Consider the following 27,006-nt stretch of genomic DNA (forward strand, 5'->3'; position numbering starts at 1 on the left):
AGGAAGAGATGGCTGGAGGAGCAAAACTCTTCAAATTTCTTCAGGCTTGAGAAACATATTTACGAAAAATAACTATACTTCAGTTTTATTTTGATGGCGTCATCACTGATAATGCCAAGCTTATTTCAAACTTCTGTTGTAATTTCTACAGTAACAGTAAGATTCAAAATACAATACGAGGAAGCTAAATCTTCATTTCTTAACTCAGTAAAGGAGTTGAAATTTAGTCATTAAATTGATAAAAAATTACTGCCACACCCCTCTTGGATGCCAGGAAATTGCTGACTCTATAACCCAATTTAAGAATAATTTATCTCTGGGAACAGATGGCTTAACTGCAGAATTTTACAAAACATTTTCAAGCAAGCTAACCCCATTTCTGTTGCAGGTATTTTCATATATATATATATATTTCGTATAGAAAATAATGTTCTTCCTCCCAGCCTCACTCAAGGGTTGATTACATTGATTCCCAAACCAAAAAAAGATGTGAATTTTATCGATAATTGAAGACCTATTTCTCTACTTGATAAAGATTATAAAATGATTGCCTTGTTGACTTAAAGCGGTCCTTGACACAATCATTGATTAGACTCAGTTACGCTTTATGAGAAATATATATATTTTTAATAATGTTAGACTTGGACATACTTAATTATTCTGAACTGGTATCTTAAGATAGTTTTGTCCTCTTTCTAAACTTTTATAAGGCCTTTGATTCAATAGAACATATTTTTCATTTTCTCCATAGCAGGTAGGGATGTTATCATTAGTCAACTGGCAGATGACACAACATTTTTCTTGACAGATGCAAATCAATTACCTGCAAACTGCTCTTTCTGTGATGAGCATCCAGAAACAGTCTGGCACCTTTTTTGGCATTGCTCCCACACCAATACTGGAAGGACGTATGTAAGTTTATTATTGACCATATTTATGAAGACTTTTCACTATTTTGGAAAAATGGGATATTTGGTTTTTTAAGCCCCCCATTTTCATCCATAAATGCATAAAAGACCCTGTTTTATTTTTTTACGATATGTAAACTTAATTTCCAAATAATCTAACAAAAAGGCTGTTAAAACTTTTAATATATTTAAACTTTACAGGATATTTATATGATTTATATTTATATTTTACAACACCCCTGGCTTGTATGTTTGTATGTTCCTGTATGTTATACAACCAACCTCTATACAACCCCTTGTATACAAGGTGACAGCATTTGCCATTCATGCCCTAGACTTTGGAACAACCTGCCTGAGGAGATCAGGAATGGTGAAATGTATTACCTCATTTAAGGCTCTTCTTAAAACACACTTTCATAGACTAGCCTTCCTGTGATCCTCTCTTAATGTTTTATTTATGTTTTTATTTATTTAGCTTTCTTAATATGTTTTGCTTGTTATACTCCTCTATTGATACTGTTCTTGTGATTACACTTTTATGATTCCTGTTGTTTTTATCATGTAAAGCCCCTTGTAAACCTTGTTTTGGAAAGGTGCTTTATAAATAATATTTATTATTATTATTATTATTATTATTATTATTATTATTATTATTGTTGTTGTTGTTGTTGTTGTTTCCAGTTCTGTTCCTCTTTAAAAAAAAAAAAGATTGCTCTGTCGCAGGAGATTTACGTCACTGACGACACGCCCCCTCGAAAAAGTACAGAATGTACACAATCTGGTTTTGTTCCCTGAGTGGGGACAGGGTGTTTCACACAGTAGGTCCACAAGTTCAGCTTTCTTAACTATGATAGAACAATACAATATATAAGCAGAGAAAGTAACAACAGAGACGCAGGGAATGTTGGGAAAAAAACATTTATAACTGAACACTTTCAGTTAAATGTTCATTCACGGTACATGCACCAACACTTATCCACGTCCAACATGCATAAAGCATTAATGACAGACCAGTGTCAATGTGCTGGATAAGCAGGGACTGTGAAAGGCGAAGTGATAACGGGCTGCTCAGAAGGGGGGCGTTCACTGTCACATGTTACATAAAGGTGACCAACTCAGTGTGCGTTGCTACTGGACCTCTGCACTGCAGAAAGGGAACATTTGTAAGCTTCATTTAATCAAAGGTAACAGCTATCTGATTCTTACAGGCTACTTTTAGTCTCATCGAGACAAGGTTGTATACGTTAACGCAGCAGTTTTCTTCATTGCAGTTCTGTTTTGTTGCACGATGCTAATGTTGCTAAATGCATGTTCAAGATATCTCGATGTGGTTATCATTGTGTTAACTTCTCCTTGTGTGCTCACTGAATGCCAGCACGGAGAGATGGCGGCTTCCCTCCTGAGGATGGGACGACTGGGTTGTATCAAGGTAATACATTTTAAGCGTTATTTCATTAAATAATTGGAAATAATGTCGGAAATGTTTGGCTGACTGTTAACTGCTAACCACCATGCTCTGTATGCGGAGCTATCACTGGCCTCAGCTTCATGATCTTTAAATTGGTGGTTTTTAAATAAATTTCTGAGCTAACCGACAAATGAAACAAGACGCACCAACGTCACAAAGTTATAACATGGAGCGAGCGAGTTTATTTGTGAGTTGGCTAGTGGTGCAGGCTTAAACCAAACACCAGGCCTACAGACTGAAGCTGGGTCAGTGCATGTGGTCATGTTAGTTGTGGTTGATATTCATATGAACCTTGGTTGGCTGAGCATGTGCATTTATGTCAAATGTTAGTTATTATTTGCTAATATAGATTTGATGATTACATTTGAGATTGACAATGCATAAAAGTATTAATGGACATGTTTTGTGGTTGGATTGAAGTCATTTTTTTTTCTAACCAGACACTATTGAAACACACATAACTAAAATTAATGTTCTAGTGGAGATTCTAATTGTTTAAAATATCCCATGAAAAAAACGGAGGCTTTGGTTAAATTAGCTGTAAAACACTTACCACGAAACCCATACTTCAGCTTCAATGAGTAGCTGGAACAAACAGATGATAATATCAGACATGAAGGAGATGTTTTGGATATTAAATAAGAAAATCAAGGTCTGTTTCTGTGTTTAATGTAGGCTAAGATCTAATAGGCTAAGTGTACTGTCAAGGACAGAGACTATGATCTTGAAAATACTGACACCTTTTAAAAGATGGTCAAAACCGAATAAGTTCCCAGTAACTTTCAAGCTACATAGAAGTGTTACTGTCACTAGATTTTCATGACAGAATGGGAAGTCACATTTTTAAGTTGGTTGACTTTCAGAGGGGTTGTTGCTGACAAATGCCCCTGCTGTGTCCTCTAAAGCTGCCATTTTAAGCAACACAGTTTTTATGTAAACCTAGCTGCTGTGTCCTTTTTTTAGAAGTAAGTTGTTGAGGTAATTGCATGAATAGACTGATGATGGTTTTTTGGACTCCCATCATTTTCTGAGGATAATTACTAAACAACACTATGTAGCATTTCCCTAAATCATCTGTGGAGCAGACCTTATATGGCACCTTCCTTATACCCCCACTTGTTAAGCTGGACACAGCTGTATTTTTATCCCCTTCAAGTCCTGGTTTAGCTGAACTGGTTTTGCTTAGTTGTAAATTTGACATTTTGACAGTACTCAGTTACCACTCCTAAGGTAAGAAAATAATGTAACTGAAATCAATGTTCTATGTGTTTTTGACAGTGCTTGCAGGCTGACAGGTGGAGTACTCTAAGCAGAGCCCCTGTAGCTGTAGCCCTAAGCACAAAATCTGGAGGTAACAAAAAATCGTCCAAAAAGAACATCTCAGGTAGGTTTATCACAACATGTAGCTGTTTCTTTAGTTCTTGCCTGAACTGTGGTGCTGTCATTGACCGTGTCATTGAGCTGGTCAAGGGAGAAACATGTCAGGCAACAGTGTTTAAGTTATTTGTATTTTCTTAGTTGATACAACAGTACAGGGAGTAGTGCTGGGTGTTATGGACCAGAAATATCTGTAATTTTAGGCTGAATGATTACACACTTTATCTTGGTATTTTCGGTCAAGAAGGCTAAATATTCAGTTGTAAGATAAACCCTCGCGCAAGTTGTCACAAGCACTTTCATTAAAACAAAAAAATGTGGGCTTTCCTTCCTTCCTTGAAAATATACATACACGTGTAAATAAAAATGATTTGAATAAATGGTTTATTGGAAAAATAAAATTAGGCCTGTCTTTAAGAATGCTTCTGCAGGTGTTTTCGACAGCAATAATAGATAATTGCAAAGTTAGGACTGGAGAGTGTAACCCAGGTTATTTTTGTTGCTACAATTTACAAATTTCTCCTTAAACCTCACATTCAAGCTATCAGTAGATGCTTTAATTTACAGATGTTCCCTAAACCTTACATGCAGGGGGGTGGAATAAAAAACTAAATGAGAAGTATTGGATGTGGCAATGCCTGTGCATGTATATACTTGTCCTGACAGTGTCATAATGATGATTTTTACCACAACACAAAAACATCTGTTGTTAGAGAACCGATCACAATTTTTACTTCCAGCTGCTTAAGAACGTAACCACTATTAAACAATCAGGAAATTTGTCTCTTTATTTCACTGCCTTATGTTCGCAATCTGCGCTTGCTGTCTTTTATTCAGCCTATAGGTCCCTCGACCAATGCTGCTTTTCTTTCTCTACACAATCTCTTGGTCTTTCCTATATGTAAGATAATAAGAAATAAAATGACTGTAAAGCTAATATCTTAATTAAGGGTGTAAGATGTAAATGAATATGCTTTGGAAAATGTTGACTAATGACAGTAATATGGGGAGCCCATAACATAAACCCGTGTGTGTCCCACTTTATATAAGTCCCCTTTTTAAAATCATCTCCCTTTTTGTTGTAGGCAGAACACTTTTGGGTTGAAGACCAATAGATGAATATAAAGAGTTCAGAATTGAAGCTTTTATATAATTTATATCTAGATGTGTGAAGCAACTCAGACAAAGGACCTTTTTTGTTTGACCCAAACCAAGTGAGCAAAAATATTTTAACATGTGGGTTACAGATGGTTCTTGTTGCCTTTTTTAGATCAATTTTATTTAAACATTTCATATCTCTGAATGTCTATTCTTGGCTTTGGACTTGGATTTCTTCTGTGAAAGAAAAGCTGAACTCCTGTTCTTGTCTCATTTAATCTTTTTTGATCTTAAACCAAGTGAGCAAAAATATTTTAACATGTGGGTTACAGATGGTTCTTGTTGCCTTTTTTAGATCAATTTTATTTAAACATTTCATATCTCTGAATGTCTATTCTTGGCTTTGGACTTGGATTTCTTCTGTGAAAGAAAAGCTGAACTCCTGTTCTTGTCTCATTTTAATCTTTTGATCTTAAACCCAAGTGTCTTAAATGTACAACAAAAACAAAGGGGTAGATCTTGCTGTTCGAACTGTTGATGTTGTTGGTCCATTTTTAGTGCAGATGATGGGGTTTGCCCTGTGATATTTTTTCAGGTCACCTACTCGGGGACCATGAACAGAAATGAACTATTAAGTAGTTGTTTTTTTTCAACTTTATTGTTTTTCTTTGTTTGAGAGTAATCTGTTTTAAGGTCCAGTGTGTAAGATTTAGGTGAAACAGATCTATTGGTGGAAATTTTATATATAATAATCCTAGTGATGATTAAATACTTTATATTTACATCGGGAGCAGGTCCTCTCTACGGACGCTGCCATGTTTTTTTTACAGTAGCCCAAACTGACAACTGAAGGCTACCCCAGGTTCTCTTTCATGTTTGGAGGGGGAGGGTGAGTTGAGGGGTGTTCAGCTGCAACATGCAACTTCACCACTAGATGTCACTAAATCTTACACACTGAACTTTTAAGTATTCTCACCATTTCAAAATGACCCCAAGCATAATTTTTGCATATCACATCAGACAACATGTACGTGGATACTGATATCTGTGAAAGGCCAACACTGGCCAATAAATAGGCTCTACAATTAATGCATAAACCCAGGTCATTACATTGGGTTATTGCCACTGTACATGAAGATAATATAGACTTATTATTGTGTCCATCACAGCTACACTTCAGTTAAATGTTTTGAAAATTATTTCACAGGCTAACTGCCTCCTCAGCTGACCAGTGTGAATGGGTTTTGGGTCCTTTTGATCATATACTTCAAGTATTTACTATCATACAATTTTCTACAATACCTTTGCTTTATCCATGTGACTAACTTGTAGCCCTGTGATGTTTTTGCTTTTGTATTTTCTTGTAAAGCAGTACATATATTGGATACTATGTACTATACTATACTATATGGTGTATTACAGCCATTGTCAGTAAAAAGCAGTGTTTTTTTGTTTTTTTCATGCATTTGTTTTTTTAGTCGACAGCATTTATGCAGCGCTTTCAGTCAAGAACCACTCAAAGCACTTAACACTATAATCCCCATTCCTTCACACATCATCCAGACACTGACATATTCTGGGCTAAAACCAAACACTTTACTGATGAGGTCATCCACTGCAGGTGGTTTGTATTTTTCAAATATGACTTGGAAATCTCAAAATATTTTGGGGGGGGAATTAATGGCTTAATTGTTGGAAGTTGTCCATTTTTCTTATAATATTGACCCTCGCTCTGCTCCATATTTTCTATTTTCACCTACAATGCAATTATATGCTGTCACAAGACAAAACATCCAGGAATTCTTCCGTTTCTAAAATGTAATAATATGAACATTTTGTAATGACAACCATATACATATGTTTAAAAAAAGAAATAATGCATCTTGTCTGCTTGCCCTCCTCCTTTTATCCTAGACAAAGACCAGGCTAAAACATACTTCGATCTAGAGAAACTTGTCCAGCACAAGTCATATGTGCCTCCCAAGAAAGAAGTTTCTGCAGCGACAGCCGTAGCTGCAGCTGAAACAGTCGCTGATCCAGTGCTTGGGGTTACTCTCACAGCTTCAGCAACAGAATCCATACCTGTTGTTGAAACAGTCTCTGAATGTGTCCCAGAAGCTGTACCTGTTGCTGAAGCTGCCACTGAAGCTACACCTATTATTGAAGTTGTTGCTGAAGTGGTTGCTGAAGCGGTTGCTGAAACTGTACCATTGGTTGAGGCTGTTGCAGAAGCTTTTGCTGAAGTTGGACCAGTGGGGGAAGCCATTGCAGAGGCTGCTGCATCTATAGCTGAAACTGCTGCTACTCCACCAGCTAAACAGCCTGCTCAAGTTGCTCCCATTGAAGCGGTCCCTCCAATTGCAGAAGCTCCTGCTGAGTCAGTGCCAGCCCCAGAGTCTGTGGCTGAAGCTGCTCCTGTGGAAGCGGCCCCAGAGTCTGTGGCTGAAGCTGCTTCCGTAGACGTGGCCCCAGAGTCTGTGGCTGAAGCTGCTCCCCTAGACGCGGCCCCAGAGTCTGTGGCTGAAGCTGCTCCCGTAGACGCGGCCCCAGAGTCTGTGGCTGAAGCTGCTCCTGTCGATGTGGCCCCAGAGTCTGTGGCTGAAGCTGCTCCCGTAGACGTGGCCCCAGAGTCTGTGGCTGAAGCTGCTCCTGCCGACGTGGCCCCAGAGTCTGTGGCTGAAGCTGCTCCCGAGACGTGGCCCCAGAGTCTGTGGCTGAAGCTGCCCTCGCGACGTGGCCCCAGAGTCTGTGGCTGAAGCTGCTCCCTTCGACGTGGCCCCAGAGTCTGTGGCTGAAGCTGCTCCCGTCGACGTGGCCCCAGAGTCTGTGGCTGAAGCTGCTCCCGTAGATGTGGCCCCAGAGTCTGTGGCTGAAGCTGCTCCCGTAGATGTGGCCCCAGAGTCTGTGGCTGAAGCTGCTCTTGTCGACGCGGCCCCAGCGCCCGTGGCTGAAGCTGCTCTTGTCGACGCGGCCCTAGCGCCCGTGGCTGAAGCTGCTCTTGTCGACGCTGCCCCAGCGCCCGTGGCTGAAGCTGCTCCGGTCGAAGTGGCCCCAGCGGAGGTTTCTGCCTCTGTAGAAAGTGCTGAAGAGCTGGTGGACCCTGCTCCAGTCATAGCTGAAGCTGCAGGAGAGGAACTGCAGGTGGAAGCCCCAGCTGAACCAGCTGAACCATCTGAGGGTACAAACTACAACCTCCCCCTCTCCTCCAACCCTTCTCTTTTCCTCTGTGGAACCTACAATTTCCCAGCAGTCATTTTTATCACCCTTTATATAAGCAACGATAGTTGTTTGTGATGAGTGTAAGGATAAACTGTAAAGATGCCCAACATCACAAACACATTTTTGTTCTAGCATTGCACAATGTTTCTATTAGTTCCTTAGTGTTACCTGATGCATTTTTACACAGCCATTTTACATGTAAAAGGGGTGTGATAGAATGTTAGAATTTCTGGCTTGCTGTATGTCAACACACTTTTTTTCAAGTCTTAGTAACAACTGCCTGCTAACTGCATTCACCTCTTTTATTCAAACTCACTGCATGAACTGTTCTTCACACCTTTTACTCATTGCTTTTTTAATTTTGAAAATTACAGGAGTTTTGTTGGTTTAGGTCCACTGTTAAAAATGTTTTCTTTTTTTTTTTTTTTTTTACTTAAAATTCCTGTCCTCCTCCTCCCTTGAAAGTTTTCATACTTATTATGGCGACGCATTGGAAAAAGTCAAATGTAATCTGTCCCTTCATCTTTGATCCAACCATTTTGCTAATGGATAAAGGTTAAATGTGAACTTTCCTTGATGGTGAAAGCACTTGGTGTGACTGGTTACTGTGTTTAGCCAGGTTCTTTGGACTTTATTTTTAAATTTATTAAATTACTAGAGTGTTTGCAATCGATATATTGCAACAATGCTGTGAATGTGTAGCACAGCATGACCTATCACAGCAACCTTTGACCTGTAACCTGACTTAACCTCTCGCACATTTTTCTCTGTTTGACCACTGTAGCTGCTTACTCTCTACCACCAAGTGCGGTTTTTTGCATGAGGGATACAGTTAAAACTAGATGTGTTATAGCTAAATCGATATGATTTCAAAATGCATGATCCTGATATTTGTGTTTTTCTATGAAGAGAAATTAATTGTTCTTCTTGTGACTATCAGCTCCAATGGACCCAATTCAGAAGCTCTTCCTGGACTCCATCCGCGAGTACTCGACAAAAAGCCAGTGAGTCTCGCTGCATTTATCTCTTAAGAAACTTAACTGTGCTGTTGCACTGTAGTTAAATTTGTCAAGGTTTGGTAGAGGTTCTGCTAAATCAGACATTGCAGGGGGGGTAAACTGTAGCAGTGTGGTCATTCAGATCAAGAATGATCTGTAATGACTGTAATAAACTGATTCAGAAGCAGATATTATTTCTGTATGTTCTAGATCTCGAATACAGAATTTGTTTCACTTGTCAGATTTTTTTTTTTTATCTAAGCTAAGGAAACAATTGGGTTTTTCGTGGTCTAGTTCATGGGTCGGCAACCAGCGGCTCTGGAGCCACATGCAGCTCTTCAGCCCCTCTGCAGTGACTCCCTGTACAGTGTTGTGCAGAAATAATTATATTTTTAGTGAACGATGAATTGAAAGAATCAGTTTTCATATGATGAACGTGAGTGACGTTCACTCCAGCAAGAGTGGACTTCACTCACATACATTTTTTAAATCGTGCGTGCGTGTGAAGACACACACATTTGCTCAGTACAACACGAGATGCGACGGTCAGGACTCGGTGTTAAAATGACTGGAGCGACACACAGACATGATCCGACACCATCGATTTAATATCTTAATACATGATCGTAAGTTTGTCATCTAAACTATCCCAATAAAAAATGGAACAAATGAATGAAGTGTGAACTGGCACAACACTGAGGATTACTATATATAAAACTTTATAAGCTGTAAATATAAATGTTTTTCTGCTCAAATTTTATTAGGTGGAAGAGGAGGGGAAAAATGGTTCTTGATAGTAAAGGTTGCCGACCCCGGGTCTAGTTGCTCTAATCAAAGTAAATCTTATCAGTATCCTCAGTATTGCATTAAATGACAGTCAAACTTTTTCTTTGGATATACCAATTATTGAATGCACTATTGTATTCTTAGTGTATTGTAAATCTGTCATTGATGTCTGGTAGTCATAATGTAACATGCCATCCAATGTTAAATTAGTTTGACATTTAAAATGTTTCATAAGATCACATGTTGTGAAAGATGACATTTAGTATTAGAATTTCTAAAGCTGTAGAAAGGTTGTGCGTACTGTGGCACTTAGCCCATCCATCTAAAAAACTTTAAAATAATTTTACAGAAATTCTTAATAGTTTCCATTGACCATTGTTACGTCATTTTGGTCTTAACAATTTATACAACGTACATCAGTAAAGATTTTCCACTTTGTCTGCCAAATATGTACATCTACTATTTTAGCTTCCATATCTAGTCATTAAAACGGCTCTAGTCTCAAACACAAATCAAGATTCAAGGGTTTGTTGCAACTTGACAGTAAGCAGACATTTTATGTTCCACTATGGAGATGTACAGGTGATAATTTGTTCATCGAGATCTGATGTGTGATTTAAGTTTTCCTTGAATTTGTTTTGAGCAGTGTATATTAACATATTCAAATTAAAAACTGAGAAATGGCAATTTAATGTTATATCCATGATTTTATTTTAAGCTGTGTGTCCTTATGATTGTTCCATCAAAATAAATCACAAAATGTGAAATTGATTATTTCAGCGGATGATTGTACTGATTTCATGCCTGTAAAGTGCATTTAAGCTGGTAGAAAATGAAATGACTGTTAGCTGATACCTGATTTTTGTCATTGTCCTGTAGGGCTGCTGGGGGGCTGGTCGATGCAGGTTCAGAATATGAGAAGGCTTTAGCAGAGGAGATTGCAAAGCTTCAAAGACTCTATGGTGGTGGCGACCTAACATCTTTCCCTGACTTGAAATTCACAGGTGAGGCAAATTATTTAAACTATTGAACAGCTGTAATTGCTGTGTATGTCAGATTTCCTGCATTGAATTACTGAACTTTTTTTTTACACTGAAAGGTTACAGATGAAATTTAAAGGTGCAGTTTGTATGATTTGGGGGAAAGGGATCTATGGGCAGAAATTGAACATAAAATAATAAGTATTTCGTCTAAATTGTTTCGAAGTGTTTTTTTTGTTTTTTTTACCTAGAATGATACCTTTTTATATTTAAATACTTTATATTTACATCAGAGCGGGTACTCTCTACGTAGGCTGCCATGATTTTTAAAGTAGCCCAGACTGGACAAACTAAACATCTTTTGAGATTTTATGACAACTGAAGGCTTTCACAGGTTCTCTTTCATGTTCGCAAGGGGAGGGTGAAGTGATGGGTATTCAGCTGCAACATGCAACTTCACCACTAGATGTCACTAAATTCTACACACTGAACCTTTTTAAATTAAACGAAATGGCAACAAAAATAGATTTTATATTAACTTAATCATCTGGCGCCTGTACTACAAAGCATGTTCAACTTACCCATGATATCTATCCGTTATACTTTGGTTATCAACTCGATAAGTAAACGCAGGATTTCTCAATCTAGATATGAGCACATTCACATGTAAGGGGCGCTGTTTACAGCTTATTACCAGTCACAGACATGGACAAGCAGAGCTGCATATTTAACATCAAGGATTCAAACTTATATTTTAGAAAAATACAAGGAGTAGAAACGCTAAAATAAATCCAGTTGCAGCTGCTAAAAGCTGCTTTACAGCTGATAAAAGAATCATTGAATGTGTATAAGTCAAAGTTTTTATAGTAAAACTCATTAGGGCAAGATATTTGACTAATTTGGTTTGTGTTTCCATTACATTAATGTGTTAACATGTATTCTCATTGTGTGTGTGTATGACAGTTTTTTTTTTTGGATACCAATCGCTATGTCATCAGCAGCCAACCAACGTTGTTACAGTGACAATATCAACCAACATTATAATAGTGACACAACTAAAGGACAGATGTATCTATTGATTAATATAATAGTCAGTCAGCTTCAATGTAACATTAGTCCTGTCCAAAGAAACTTCTGACCCTCACTGAAAACATAACATGTCAAACTTGTTTTGTCTGCTTGAATAACTATTTTCCCTAGATGCTTATCACAGTGCTGAAATTACAGTTTTATGTGCTACTGGATATAAATAAGATATTCCGCTTATTGAAAAACCCGCACGATCGCCATCTTGATTTGCTTCATCCGTATGTAAAGTAGTTAAGTTTAACCCATGACTAATAACATGAATCAAACTGATGCCCCAGTAGGCTACATACCTATCAGTCAACGTCTGTTAGCTCAGGGCAGGGCGAGAGAGCCTATGTTCGGCTACAATCAGCAATTACCTAAAATGAAGCACCTGTTTTCTCTATGTAGCATAATACTAGAAGAAGTGGATAAAACCCACCAACAGTCATCTGTGATAGAAAGTCTGAAAAAAATCAAAGATGACTCAAACAGTAGCGTACAAATGATAAACCAGGGCACAAACAATGCAGAAACCACTCTCATACCTTCAACAATTGCAGAAGTCAGGGGATCGGGACAGATATTCATTTGGCATCAGCAAGAGAGACAACACAACCACCTACCTTTTTTATAGAATGCCTACATTTGCTTAAGAAAGCAAAAAATACAGGCCAGCTTAGATCAGATATGAATGCACTAAATCTTCATTCTGCTACACATGGATTGGTCAAATATTTTGTTACGGTGAAAACTTCAAACTATAAATGTTACTACAATTTGATTCTGGACTAACAGCTCTGCTTTGTGTCTGTGTGTTTTTGTTTTTTTTAGAGCCCAGCTTGGATGAAGTTTCCCAGAAGTGAACATCAGCACTTTGCAATGAACCTTTTCTACTGACACCTGTTTCCTGTACATCTCCATAGTGGAGCATTAAATGTCTGCTTACTGTCAAGTTGCAACAAACCCTTGAATCTTGCTTTGTGTCTGAGACTAGACCTGTTTCAATGACTAGATATGGAAGATAAAGTAGTAGATGTACATATTTGGCAGACCAAGTGAGAGTGAGCTGTGACATAAACTTTGTGTAGATTGATCCATGTCTGAGCTTAGTATAAGGAAAACATTAAATTCCATTTCATATCTATTGTGTATACACTTCTTTCTGATGCTGACATCACAACATCACAAATTAATCTTGAATGTGACTCTGTTTTAGCATTTAAATTCCATAAACACTAACTGAAAAAAATAATTGTGCAGCTATTTTTATTTTAAAATATGACCAAGTAGAGTATATGTATTCTCCAAACCAGAGTTTTATTTAATCCACTTCAGTGCGTATGCAGGAGTTGAAAATACAATAAACCTTTATTTCAAGCCAGATGAGTTACACCCTTACACTTACAAGGTGTGCAAGACATGATAAGTTCTCATGGACCAGTGGGCATAAATGAAACATACAAAAGAGTTGTTCCAGATCTAAGTTACCAAGTATTTGGATTTATCCTATGAATAGACATAATATATATCTGAATTAAAGCTGCAAGCAGCCTTGAACAGACCCTTGCAACCCTCTAACATGTCAGGGGTACAGGCAGTCTGCTGGTGTAAAGCAGAGTTCTTACTACATAATTTTCAGCCTCATGGGTGCTCGATCAATACCTACCTTTTGTCACGCTCTTGATTAAATGTATTTATATATGTTAGTGTTTTACAAATACCTTTTTCTTTCATTTTATGCATTCAATTATTTACATTCTTGGAATTGCTTTCACTTTTATTTCTGTTTTTACTTTTTCCTCTTAGTATTTTATCATTTTCCTTTAGTGCTGTTATTTTAATCAACTCTTTTTCACATCTCTATTAATATTTAGTTTTATCGCATGCTGCATCACTAGCCGTTCTCTGACATGACCTCCAGGTAAAATGGAGAATTGACTACATAGTTTACCCACAGTTTGTCTTTCACACATGCACAACACAGCGGGAAGTTATCTGCACAGAAAAAAATCCTCCACTATTCAGGCGAGAGGTGAAGCAGCTGGGTGCTGCAGGAAGAGACAGAGGGTGCACACTGTATTAACTCTGCTACGTAGATCCCAATTTTGTTCTTGACATCTTTGTCGGTGTCTTGTGTGTGCCACCGCATTTTAATATTTGTTTTCTTTTAGTTTTTTTAGCGTCTTGTGTGTTAGAAGCTTCATCAATCCCTTCACATGCTCGTGATGAATCCAGCCGGGGGAAACCCCTGCTGTGTTCTCACATCGTCTTCTCCTGGATTTCTATAGACTTTATACTAGGAGGCCAGGCAGATAAAGTCCGTAGAAACTGCGAAGAGTCTCACTCGCGTGTGAGCATTCAATATAAGTTGTTTTCAAATTGTATTTGGCTAATTTCTGTCTAGATACATATACTTAAGGGTGCGGGTTGCCAGCCAAGTGGATGTGAATGTTTTCACTTTTGGCAACCATGGGACCTGAGGCTGCTCTTTAATTGGTTGGTGCAGATTTTCAATGGAACTCGGCTCTCTGCTCTATGGTGGATCGTGATCATGGATCGTAGATCGTGATGGTGGATCATGGGATCGTAGATCGTGATCATTATAGTGGTGGCAGCTGATCGTGGATTATGATAACAACTAGATTGCTTAGATATACAATATGCCTATTCACATAGACTACTATTAGTGGCAATACCTCTATCATTACAATTGTCATTGCTGCTCCCTTTCTCTTTTGTATAACTACTAAAAAGGCTGATACTGTCAAGCTTGGAGAAAATTATGTTATATGTGTTGTAAAAGCCCTTTAAAGGTATTTCAGCATGTATAAAGGACTGGTTGAGCTGTAATATTCCAATATAACCCTCGTGAATGAAATCAAGCAATTTTAAGGCAGAAAAGAATAAGTGTAAACATCCATAACTTGCTCCTACAGACAGGATTGCAAGAGTTATAAGGATTATGGTAAATGATCATTTCTTTTTTATATATGTATACATCCATAAACCTGGTTAGTTACAGTCTGGTTTCCAAAAATTGCGTAAACATGGATAATAGACAGAGCAAATACATATAAATATCGTATCACCATACTGTCATGTCTGACTATGCATCTAACTAAATTATGATCATTCGGTTACGAAGAACATTTACTGTTTCACAAATGCATACCTTCGTTATCACCGCTGAAATAAACGTATGTGTATTTGCACGTTATGACTATATGATTCAGATAAAAGCAGCTGTAGACACATAAACGGGGGGATACAACTTAAACAGATAATTTTTGTTATTATAGTTGCTTAAATTCTGTAAAGCACTTTGTGTTACTTTTTTGGTAGGAAAAGTGCTAAAAAAACAAAGATGGATGACTCCATTTCTGTGTCCATTATGTTGTACTAGAGAGCATGCGCCAATCATGCATTTTGTTGCCGTGTATAACATTAAGACCAGACCATAAAAATGTTGTATGATTGTGACATGTGGTGTACTTCCTGTTGCCAGTAGGTTGTGCTACGACTGAATATTGGTATGTAGATAACTCAAGGCTGTAACTTTGATGTAAAAAATGTCACCAAAGAGATGCTGGTAGCTGAATGAACTAATTTCACTTTGAAAAAAGACACACCTGAACTCTCTTCTAACAAATAAAATTTGGAGCTGAGTAGAAAATGTATGTGTGAGTTACAAAAATGTCCTGTTCCCAGTAGGTGGTGCTGTGACTACAACTGAATATAGGCATCCATGTCTTCAGGCTGGGACTCTCATAAACATATTTGGCAGATTGGGTATTTTATATGCTATAGACAGCATCTATTGCACTTCTGTCCATCCTGGGAGAGGGATGTGGCTCTCTCTGAGGTTTCTACATTTTTCTTCCCCTGTTAATCTGTGTTTTTTGGTGGTTTTTCCTTACTCTTATTTAGGGTTAAGGGCAGAGGATGTCGCAGCTGACACAAGGAAGGTAGAGGAACCCAGATGCAGACTCAGGGCAGTAAATAAATATACCTTTACTGAAGAATTGCAGGATTTACAAATAAATCTTCGCTTCTCAAACAAACTTAATGCAGAAAATGTTCAGACAAGAATTCCGCTGTTCACTTGACAGCAAGCTCAAAACCTAAATAACCTTCTAATGGAGATCCTCCACCGGTGTGATCACTGATCACTGAGGATGGCCTGCAGGTGTGCTGCTTCTCCCAGCACCAATCAACTACAGACAGAGAGAGAGAGAGAGAGGGAGTGAGAGGGGGAGTGAGAGAGACAACCAAAACACAACAGGCACACAGCCTATCCACACAGGGGCTCATGGAGGTTGGAAGGTGACAGTTGATCACTATATGTGTGCTTACCTTAAGCGGATTCCACTTTGGACCACTAAGGGAAAGCATTTTCAAGAGAGACACTGATGAGAGAATAAGTACTGAATTTGAATTTTTTTTTTTAAATGTGTGAAGTTATAAACAGCTATGGTGTCTTGAATTACAAAGCAAACTTAATTGATGTTAGAAAGCGTGTGAGTAGATCTTTTTTGTTAAAAAGTGAGACCCCTTTTTCCTTAATTTCTTAACAAGAAAAAGTCTCTGTCACGTTTGCCGAATGCAACAAACAACATTCAAAACAGTAGTATGTGAATCATTGTAAAAGTGATTTCCTTTTAAGTCTAATGCAGTGAACTAAGGGTTTATTTTGACCAAACCAGAATTGATGATTATTGAAACAAAGGAAACACGAACCAGAATGGTTTGGGTGATTTCTTTTTTCAGTTGCTTCTGACGATGATTCAATTACCATTCTTTTGGATACATTTTGGTGGTTTTGGCTGGCGTGGCATAAGAGCTCTTTCTGATTGAAAATGGAGCTGACTCTAACAAAGAGACAAATCACTCTAGGGATCCGTAATAACCAAATCAATAATGTTGTCAGAACTCATTCTCAGCATTTTGAAATTAATTGGTAATGTTGTACGAGTCATTTGGCATTTTTGAATAGTCAGTTCTGTATAGCCTATACAAAGGGATTGAATTGAGTCGTAGACTGCTCCAGAACTGGCTCTGGAGCCTTCTGCAGCATGGGCTCTGGAGGCGGCTGATGGTCTCAGCTCAGGCACAGGGACTGAAGACGGTTGTGGCTGAGGGGGTAGAGCAGTCGTCCACCAACAAGAAAGTCAGCTGTTCGATCCCAGTCTTCTCTATCTGCATTCTGAAGTGTCCTTGGGCAAAATACTGAACCTGGCACTTTTTCCACTCATAGAAAAAGTGCCTCCCATAGATACACTGTATGAATGGGTGTATGAATGGGTGAAAGGAAATTCAATAAGCCCCATCGTAGATGACTAGGAGTACTCTGAGTTTTACATGTCTTGGGTTGTACATAAGGTCTGGACAGCATCAGCTCCTCTTGTCCTCTGTTGTAGAGGGGTTCAAGGTTGCCAAGTGCAGACTCTCCTTGACAAACCTGGGACTCTTAAGATGAAGGAATAAGGACAAGGTCTGCGGGGAAATGGGTCACCAATACTGCAATCAACCTGGCAGAATATTCCCTAAAGATAAGGGACATCATTGGCAACCTCCATTTGGGAAGAGACAAGGCCTAGGAACAACACATTTACAGAAGCAGTCAAAGTCCACTCCCCGGGAAAATAGAACCTTCATCCAGGATAAATTTCTGAAATCTCGAGGCGAAAGGGAGAAGAGCGATTGCCGTCCAGTTTGGAATGCTCCTCAGGAGGAACATAACATGGACTGAAATGTGGCGGCTGGAGGCATTTCACATTTCCTTCTTGCTCATAGTGGTGTGCGACACAATTCCAAACCTGGTCAATTTACATAGATGAAGAATGAGGGAGGATCCCCTATGTGGGCTGTGTGGAGCAAGTGGAACCATGGCACACATCCTACCAGGGTGCAAAACAGCTTTGACCCAGGAGAGATACAGGTGATGCCATGATAAAATGTTTATAACGCTCACTGACATCAAACTTGTGTTAACTGAGAACTTCCATCTTGCTAGCAAATTGAAGAGTATGTTGGTAAAGTCAAATTTGCAAAGTACTTGAATAACAAGCGCATACTTGTACATGCAGTGAGCAAAGTACAACAAGAAGAATAAGAAAATTAATAGTATGGATTGTAAAAATATTAAAGTCCATGTACTTGGCTCAGACATAGACATAGATATACAGTAGGGGGGTTATATCTGGAGTGCCACTCTCTGTCTCAATGGAAGATATTAAAAACCGAGCTGGAAGGAGGGAAAGTGCTTAATGCAAGACACATTACTTCTAAAACAAATGGAGAACGAGCACAAATACTATCAGTAATCCCTAACCCTAATACAGTAAGAGAGTTAATTCCTACAGCATTAAAGGTATAGTTCACCGAAAAATGGAAATTCACTCATTATCTACTCACCACTATGGCGATGGATGGGTGGGTGTAGTGTTTGAGTCCACAAAACACTTTTGGAGTCTCAGGGGTAAACAGTGTTGCAGTCAAATCCAATATAATTGAAGTAAACGGGACCCTACTTCAGAAGTAAAAAAAACATAACAAGTGTCCAGAAGCCCCAACATTCATATTCGACTCGAAACGGGACATTAACACCATGTGTTTAGCTTAAAGGTTCTCTGATATCCTCCTCGGAGGCGCATTCAAGTTCTCACGGACACACTGGAAAACCGCACACACTCTCGCCCAATGGCACGCGTTCACATCGCTACGTCCATTAGCATTGCTACTTATGGCAGTAGACTTTTAGGCTTAAAACGAGGTGTAAATGAAGCCGCTTCGAGTCGATCTTGAATGTCGGTGTTTGCGGACACTTGGGTGACACCACACAAGCAGTATGGGGGCATGTTGTGTTTTTTTCTGTTGTTTTATTATGTCTGACTTTGGCTGCAACACTGTTAGCGGAGAGAAAGATGAGCTAGATGTGGTGGAAACATATGATATTACACACTCCTATGCACCTTTGACGTTGGTTTGTACCCTGCCATAAAAGAACAAGGGGGAACCGTTGGTTTGGGGAGGAAGTTGTGTGTTGTCGAATCGTTGGATCGGAAAACTATTTTGTTACTTTGGCTTTGATTACGATTTTTGGATTTAGGATTCGGTGGGTGGCATTAACTGATTTGTAATGGGATTAGGATAGCGACTCAGGATGATGATGTGGATTTAGATGACTGGACCCCAGAATCTGATTGAATATAAAAAGCTGCAAACAAATGTAAGGAGTATTATATAAAATACAAAAAAGGAATTTTGGAGGAAATTTTGTAATTCAGTCGGAAGGGAGACAAAAATTGGAGTATGGAGAATGATAAAAAGAATGAATGGGATTAAACAAGAATATTCCAAGCAATTTGGAAGAGGGGAAGAAATGTTGAATTCATAGCAAAGAAACTGCAGAGAGCCATTATGAAGGTAAAGGAGTGGTAATATAAATTGGGGTTTAAATTATCAGTGGATAAGACAAAAACGATGTTATTTACACGGAAACGAATTGGTAATTGGTGAGAAGTGATTCAGGGGCAGATAGAACATCTTTGAAGGCCATACATAGGTCATACACAGTGGATTAATTAGATCATCATTAGATTATAGTTGTGTGGTATATGGATCAGCTGTGAACACATCTCTAAAAATGAATAGATAGAATTCAGTAGATTCAGAGATTATGTACATGTGCTTTTAAAACAATTCCAACAGCATTATTACAGGTCGAAATGGGAGAAATGCCTCTAAATATGAGTAGGACTCAGCTTGTATTAAATTACTGGGCTATTTTACAGGGACACAGTAAAGAACATCCAGCATAGGACACTTTGAAACAAAAGGCTTTGGATGGATAGTAGCACAAAGAGCAACATAACATAACATAGCAGAATTAAATTTCAGTCCAACAGTACCATTACCAGCAATAGAACCATGGATACTACCTGATGCTAATGTAGATTTCACACTTTAAAAAAATAAAAACAAGGATAGAAGTGCAATTTTTTATTTGCATACAATACAGGTACATATTGATAGTTACTACAGTTATATCCAGGTTCATACAGATGCATCAAATACTTTATTCAATAAGGTGGGAGTAGCAATTATTATTTCAAAATATATTAAAATAGGGAAAAAGACAAGTGAAGGGCTATCGGTATGATATATATAGGCGAAATGATTGCAATAATGTCAGCACTACAGCGCATAGAGGACACACGATCATTAAGAGCAATTATTTGTTCAGATTAAAGTTCATCATTAGCCAGCATACAGAACACTCATTAAAACAGCAGACCGGACATTTTGATTGAAATACAAAAAACTTTATACAGAATTCAAATGATGGGCCTGACAGTAGTAAAATTGCAAAGGAGGCTGCTGAAAATAGCTGCACTGATGTGTCGGTCAGCCTCAGTAAAGCAGAAACTAAGAGCATCCTGAAACAGAGATTGAAGGAAATGTGGCAGAAACAATGGGAGGAAGACAGGAAAGGAGTATGGTTTTACCAAATTCAAAGGAAATTGGGAGAAACGAGATGGGCAGGAAGAAACAGAAGAGAAGGAACCATAATATTAAGACTCAGATTTGGACACACAGGACTAAAAAGTACTTTGCAAATAAAAAAGCGTGATCCAGGAAAGTGTGATTATTGTGGGGGAAACATTTTTACAAATCAAAAAGCAAGTGTTATTGAATACTATTTTACTATCTTAGAATAACAAATATAATTGAGAGAATATACGTTTTTCTATTTCAATAGAATAGATAATATAATTATAAGACATCCTGAGCCACACTCCATACTAGCAGGTGGCGGTAATGCGCAAAATTGTTGTTTACCAACAGCAAATAAAACCCCAAAGAAGCAGAAGAAGAAGCAGTAGAAGCAGCAGAAGCAGCAGAAGAAGAAGAAGAAGAAGAAGAAGAAGAACCACCGTTGTGTTTACCTTCAGTTTCCCACCGGAGCATAACACAGGGAACACAAAATGGCGACTTCCATGCTGCGATTAGGTCGACTCGGTTGTTTCAAGGTAAAAACAAGCCATTTGTTTCCCGACGTTTTAATGTATTGTGTTTGGAGCATACACAAATGGAGAGCAGCATAGCGTTTATTTAAGAGAGTGCAGGCGAAATACTGACCCCGGACCCTTAAACAGTTGGTGTGCTTCAGAGCCACCAGCTAGCATCTGTTCACAAACACCTTATACCTATCCACATCGTAACAACATCACATTTATACAAATAATCATTCAGAAACTTAGTAGTATCGATACATCGCATTTAATTTATTTGACATTGTCCAGGGTGACACAAGTGTGCTGTGGTAATGGTTTTAGTCTGGTCTGAAAATATGACCTTAACAAGAAGCATTTATATAGTAATACATTATTGCGTTAGTTTTCTTAAGAAACAACACAGGTATATGATTTTTAGAAATACAAACGTACCTTGCATTACATTACCAGTAATTCAGGTGTCTTTTACTGAATGAACTGCAATCTTGGTCAGAGAAATTGCTCAGTTCTAGTTGACACTATAGTCTCTGAGAAATGATTAAAAGAAATACACATGATGTTTGCAATTGATACATGTTATATGTGGTATTAAATTATATTTTAAGACTATTACTGTAAAGTAAATAATTTCAAGATATACAATGGTTTTTATTCAACAGTTACAGTGCCTGGACTCAGTGAGCTTATTGGTTGCTATTCATGGTGAATCACTGAAAGGATGAAAGTACAACTTCCTGTCATAGTCTCATCTTGTGTTATTTTGAGCTAAAGAATATTCTGTGTCCCTGTTCATCCTGGTTTGTGCACAAATATTTCAAGGTACCTCAGGAACATTGTTATTCGAGATGTTTGACACAGAGGGGTGGAGAAACTACGTTGTCATCTTTTTGTATACTTTTAGTGTATTTGTTACGAACAGATTGCATTGTCACCAACATTACCTAGAAGCAAAACCTGGCTTATGACTTAATGAAGTTTCCCAAAAGCTTAGCCTAATGAGTCACTGCCTTCATCTCAATCAGGGTTTTGAGAAATTCTGGATTTGCTGCTGTGTTTAACTAAAGGCTGTTTACATTTTTGGATAACCAACCAAGGCAGGCAAAGCTCTGTAGACAAGGTTAAGAACATCTTCCTGTGTGAGAGGCTAATCAAATTCCACAAAAAAGGTGGCAAAATGATTCAATCTGATGATCAGGGTCCAGAATGTTGTGATATAAGACAGTACATAGAACATGTCAGTGTTTTGGCTTTTACTCAAAAAGAGCTCTTGTGCAGTGTCTCCAGTTGGAGAGCTGGGGCGTCCTGAGGAGTGGATCAGCTGCTGCGCTCTGCACTCAGGCTGAAGAGACAGCCAAGTCAACCAAAAAGACAGAGGCTGCGAGCAAGAGTAAGACCATTTGATTATGTTGCCTTTGTTTCAAATTTACGTCAAACGTTTTACTAACTGGTTGATATTGTGTATTTTCTTTTTTTATCCACAGTGATACATACTATATATATATATATATGGTTTGCGATTTAAAGCTTAATATGTAACTTTATTTCACAGAGAAAGGTCTAAAATTTCTCTCTTCCAGTCATCCATTCTACCCATAATAATTCAGTTTAAATTAAATTGAATATTGTTAAAATTGTATCTGATTGTGTTTCTGATTGTGTTGAATTCTGTATGGAGATACGTTGACGCCATAAACAAGTTAAACAGCACTGCAAGTGCATGTTTTTTGATTGCTGAATATTGTGTGGAAGTAATTTTTTTTATTTTATTCTGATAAATTCCGGGAAAGCAGATTTGGTTGCAAGCTGAAGTCTAAGGAATTTCACTGTATATGTTATTAACTACTCTTGTCCCATTTACCATTTTCTTCAGCAGCAGAGATACCAGAGGAGAGAGCAACTCTACTAGCCTACAAGACTGCAGTTGCCTTCCCAGTTAGATTTTCACAGCCTGGGGTTTTTCCCGCACAGTCTATAGGGGTAGCTGTACCAGTGGCCAGTTCCACTGCCACTACAGAAGCAGAAGTTGCTGCAGTAGCTACATTGCCTGTCACTGTTGCCAGTGATCCATCTGTAGCTATGCCACAGGCAGAAGAGGCTCCATCTGGTTCTTCACATCCAGCTCCCAGCCCAGATGTTGCTCAGGTTGTCGATGACACTCCTCCATCTGTAGTTGACACAACAGCTGAGTCCCTGGTCTATGCAGCTAGCACAACACTATCACCATTCGACAATCCCACTGCAGCCTCTCCCTTAGATGATGCAGTCCCAAACACCACAGCTTCCTCTGATCCTGGTAATCCAGCAGCTGATATTTCTTCATCCTCATTGGACAGTTCAGACTCTGACTCTGATTCTGACTCTGACTCTGACTCTGACACTGGCTCTGGGGATGAGAAGTCAGAAGTGAGGACCGAGACCAAGACCTCACCACCACTGGTGGCAGAATCAATGAAAGAAGAAGCAGAAGTTCATATGGTCACATCAAAGATGAAGGAAGGCACAAGTGAAGATAAGAAGGAAATTCGACCAGAAACTGTAGATTATCCTGCCCCTGCTGTTGATGCTGACCAGGAGACTGCTCCAACAGTTTTAGCATCCATAGAAGCAGCTCAAGCTACCATGGAGACACCCACTGTCAATTCTGATGAGTTGGTGGATTCTGCTTCTGAGATCTGCACTGCTGCAGAAGACACTCTAGAGGGCACTGTCTTAGCTGAAGCTGCTTTGAATCCTGCTCCACAAGTGGTAGAGGACATTGCATCTCCTGCTGTCCATGGTGCTCATGTAGAAGCTCCAGCCGAAGTTATGGCCGAGGCTGCAAATACAGAAAAAAATCCATCTGATGCTCCTGTTGAAACTACAGATTGTGCCTCTGCCGAAGCCCTTGGAGATGCTGCTGAAGAAGCCCCTGAAGAAGCTACTACAGAGCCTTTAGAAGCTGAAGCTGCCCCCGCTCAAGTTGCTGCTGAGACTCCAGCTGAAGTTTCTGCCCCTGTGGAAAGCCCCAAGGAGCTGATGGACCCTGCTCCAGTCATAGTTGAAGCGGTAGAAGCAGATCTGCAGGCAGAGGCCACAGTTGAACCATCTGAGGGTATACACTACACCATCCTTCCCTCAAAATCTCCACTTCTCTCTCTCTTCTCTGTTGATCATTGAGATAACCAAACTTTTCTTTACTCATCATAACATATTTTGTGTACTGTTAAGTTAATGTAAGGCATCAGCTTCCTCATAGATGTTAGTTCCTTTTGCTTTCACAGATTTTCTTAATATCATTCCTGAATTCTTCCAAAAAAAATGTTTTTCATCAATGTGAAATCTAAACTCCCATTACATTTGTTCACTGTGTGGTCAGGTGTGCATGTATCTAAACAGTGCATGCTGCATTTTGCTATTCTTTAACATTGCCTTTGCTTGCATTTGCCAATTGTAATTTAGATTTGTTTATCTTTGACCCACCCACACAACTATGCTGTCAATGTATGGTCAAAGTGACATTTCTAATTGCATACTGTGACATTAATCCTACTCAAGTTTCTGTTTAATTCCACTCCTTTTGTGATTTGGGAATCTACCATCTATATTTCTTTAATCCTTAGTTGTATCTAACAGTTTCCAAATCCATCATCATTCCCAGAAAATATGATTCATATTTCTGTTTATTTTTATATATTTCTCACTTTGGCCTATTTTCTGTTCATACTGGTTCTGTTTGTATGGAAAATGGGTTACGGGACTCAGCTCTGGCAATCACTGCAAGAGCTGTTTCACCTGGTTACAGGTGTTCTGAGGTGTTAATTTTAAGGCTGCAGGTAATAACACCATTGTTTTGTTCCACTGTGCCAGGTAATGCTATTGCTAACAGTAAGAGAGTGCACATGGTCAGGCTGTGGTAATAGGTTAGATGTGTTAAATGTCCTCCTGTCCCTGACAGCACCTGGATGAGCAGATCTGGGAGTGATTGGAGTCAGATGAAGTATTTCTGGAAGCAGGATTACAAATCACCTAGACGCTTTAAAAAAAAAAGAGAATTGGCTCATAGTCATAATATGACTATAATAGTATATGACTATTTAATTTGACGACAGTCCTTTGTGACAATTTTGTCTGAGCAGCTGGGTAATTCTGCTTCTAGGAACAACGCCCCCACACACACACTTGGGTCCTTAACTTTATCACCTGTTCATTTCTTTTTTGACTTTGCAAGTATGTTGCTCACCTTTTAAGCCTTTGGGATAAGCACCGCATCAATTAATGAAAATGTTTGAATGTATTTCTCTCTGATTGTTTATGTGTATGATACTTTCTTCTTTCTTATATATTGTTTCTAACCTTACTGGTTGGTATTGGTATTGAAAGGACATTACACAAATGAGTAATCAAAACCATCAAAGCCTTGTTCATAAAACATTGATTTGTCCTTCTTAAAAATCTATTTCTATTTCTAGTGGGCTTCCTTTACTCTGTGAAAGCACATTCACACTGATGCTTTCCTCTTACAAACATGTTCCTTGAGGGTTTTCACACCAGTATGTCTCCACACTCTGTTGGGGGTAATGCAGCCTGTCACCATAGGAAATGCTCCACTATAAACCACCTTTGTCAACATGTGTGAATTTGTAAATGTGTGGCCCTTTCAAGAACCTTTCAAAATTGTTTTTGAAGTAAACTACATTTTGTTCTCATTCTATTGCTTCATCAGATATGCCCAGATCAAAATTAATAACCTTTGTTACCTGAAAAATAGGAAGAGTGATAAGGACACAGATGAGACCCAGGATTGCATTTGGCTAACATTGTGCTATTTCTGTTGAAATACAGAGCAGGAAGACTTGCGATACTAATCTTTGCTCCAGACCTTCTGACATGCCCTTCTGTTTTTCCCCTCCTCCCGCAGAGATTGCCGTGGCGGCACCTCCAGAGCCTGAGGAGCCATTTGACAACAGCACTTATAAAAACTACCAGCACCACTGCTACACCCCTTACACATTTGCTGACCTGGATGTAGAGATGGCAAAGTTTCGTCTCCCTCAGCCGTCCTCTGGCAGACCCTCACCCAGACACTAGAGGAGCGTACAGCTACAAACCTTAATATTTTGGTGATGGTGTTTTCCTTTTCCCATAAGGTCATCCCCCACCTGTCACTGCTTGAAATTTAGCTGTTAAAGATCTTATATTATTAAAGTTCCCGAATAGGAAATGAAGTGTTTTTGCCTGGTGTGATTCTGTTTTGTCTCACATAAAGGAGTAGGTGTATAAAGCGATAAGAAAAGATCAAACGTTTTTTTATGCTGCTATTCTGCCTTGGGGACATCATTTAAATAGAGCTGAGTGTGCAAGTGGCTCATCTGTATTTCTCTTTTAATGATTATAATTTTGACTCCGAGCCTGCCTCCCTACACACAATGCCCTAATTATCCTGGCAATTTTTCTTCTTTTAGGAGTAATCAATCAGCTATTGTTATTTGTGTGTAAGAGTGCACATGAGATAATCTGCATAAATAAGTGTAAGCTGGAGATATGCATAGAAAATGCGTTGTGTAAATGAGGGCAGTGAATAGCGAGCAAAAACCCCAGCAGGGTGCAGAGGGACGTCATGTCCCCGCCCCCTCACGAATATTCATTATCCGAGCGCCCCAGCGTGCCCTTACGTGATGACGCACCGCGACAACTGCGGGTCCCGATTGCTGCAGCCGCTTGTCAGTGTGACGAAGATTGGCACCCAGGTAAGCTGTCACTCAAAATCCCTCTTTTTCCGTTCCCTATCAATCAAACAATCTGGGCCGCACGCAAAAATGCCCCGGGGCGAGCAGCGCGGACCTAGTGAGGGCAGCGGAGTGTGCTCGTGGAAGGGAAACACGGGTGGCGTAGCTCCGGGAAGAATAAAAAAACCTGTATACAAGAGGAGGGGGGTAACAAATATGTCGGCGTTGTGGGAGCAGAGGAGGATTGTGGAAAAGCAAAGGGCGAGAGAGCAAGAAATGAGGCCCGACAGTTGTGTGGCTACCGCGGAGGGAGGGGAAGGACAGGGCAGCTGTCTACGCGTTATTGATTCATGTGGAGAGGCTTTTAGGAACAACCCAG

At 39.1% G+C, this 27,006-nt stretch overlaps 3 protein-coding genes across 5 annotated transcripts in view; all 3 read left to right on the plus strand.

The window, feature by feature from the left end:
* The first annotated feature begins 1,761 nt into the window (after positions 1-1,761).
* On the plus strand, positions 1,762-13,047 carry si:ch211-140m22.7 (uncharacterized protein LOC570370 homolog). The gene is given in 8 exon segments (XM_035174451.2): positions 1,762-2,071; positions 2,284-2,337; positions 3,655-3,760; positions 6,766-7,580; positions 7,582-8,029; positions 9,011-9,074; positions 10,734-10,858; positions 12,737-13,047. Coding segments are annotated over 8 exon segments (1,788 nt in total). The 5' UTR covers positions 1,762-1,927; the 3' UTR covers positions 12,769-13,047.
* A 7,711-nt stretch (positions 13,048-20,758) lies between these two features.
* ndufv3 (NADH:ubiquinone oxidoreductase subunit V3) lies at positions 20,759-26,126 on the plus strand. Of its 2 annotated transcripts, none has more exons than XM_035173854.2 (4): positions 20,759-20,937; positions 22,198-22,309; positions 22,793-24,013; positions 25,820-26,126. In XM_035173854.2, exons 1-4 carry the CDS (start codon positions 20,893-20,895, stop codon positions 25,987-25,989), a joined length of 1,548 nt encoding a protein of 515 aa, XP_035029745.1. In that variant the 5' UTR covers positions 20,759-20,892; the 3' UTR covers positions 25,990-26,126. The 2 variants fall into 2 exon arrangements, with proteins under 2 accessions (XP_035029745.1, XP_035029746.1); XM_035173855.2 differs by having other exon boundaries at positions 22,796-24,013.
* A 132-nt stretch (positions 26,127-26,258) lies between these two features.
* pknox1.1 (pbx/knotted 1 homeobox 1.1) overlaps positions 26,259-27,006 on the plus strand; it is a 30,332-nt gene continuing 29,584 nt past the window's right edge. For both annotated transcript variants that reach the window (XM_035173856.2, XM_035173857.2), the window contains exon 1: positions 26,259-26,648. In XM_035173856.2, the coding sequence (XP_035029747.1) occupies positions 26,519-26,648 (130 nt within the window). In that variant the 5' untranslated portion in view covers positions 26,259-26,518. The remainder of the gene's footprint in view (positions 26,649-27,006) is intronic.

The sequence above is a fragment of the Hippoglossus stenolepis genome, chromosome 13 (assembly GCF_022539355.2).
Source record: "Hippoglossus stenolepis isolate QCI-W04-F060 chromosome 13, HSTE1.2, whole genome shotgun sequence".
Classification (NCBI taxonomy): Eukaryota; Metazoa; Chordata; class Actinopteri; order Pleuronectiformes; family Pleuronectidae; genus Hippoglossus; species Hippoglossus stenolepis.

What these genes read in the sequence shown, in the direction of transcription:
- ndufv3 (XM_035173854.2), top strand. Translation starts at nt 20,893, where the DNA reads ATGGCGACTTCCATGCTGCGATTAGGTCGACTCGGTTGTTTCAAG. An exon ending in GTCGACTCGGTTGTTTCAAG is followed by an intron (nt 20,938 to 22,197) that starts GTAAAAACAAGC and finishes GCTCTTGTGCAG; the next exon opens with TGTCTCCAGTTGGAGAGCTG. An exon ending in GACAGAGGCTGCGAGCAAGA is followed by an intron (nt 22,310 to 22,792) that starts GTAAGACCATTT and finishes CATTTTCTTCAG; the next exon opens with CAGCAGAGATACCAGAGGAG.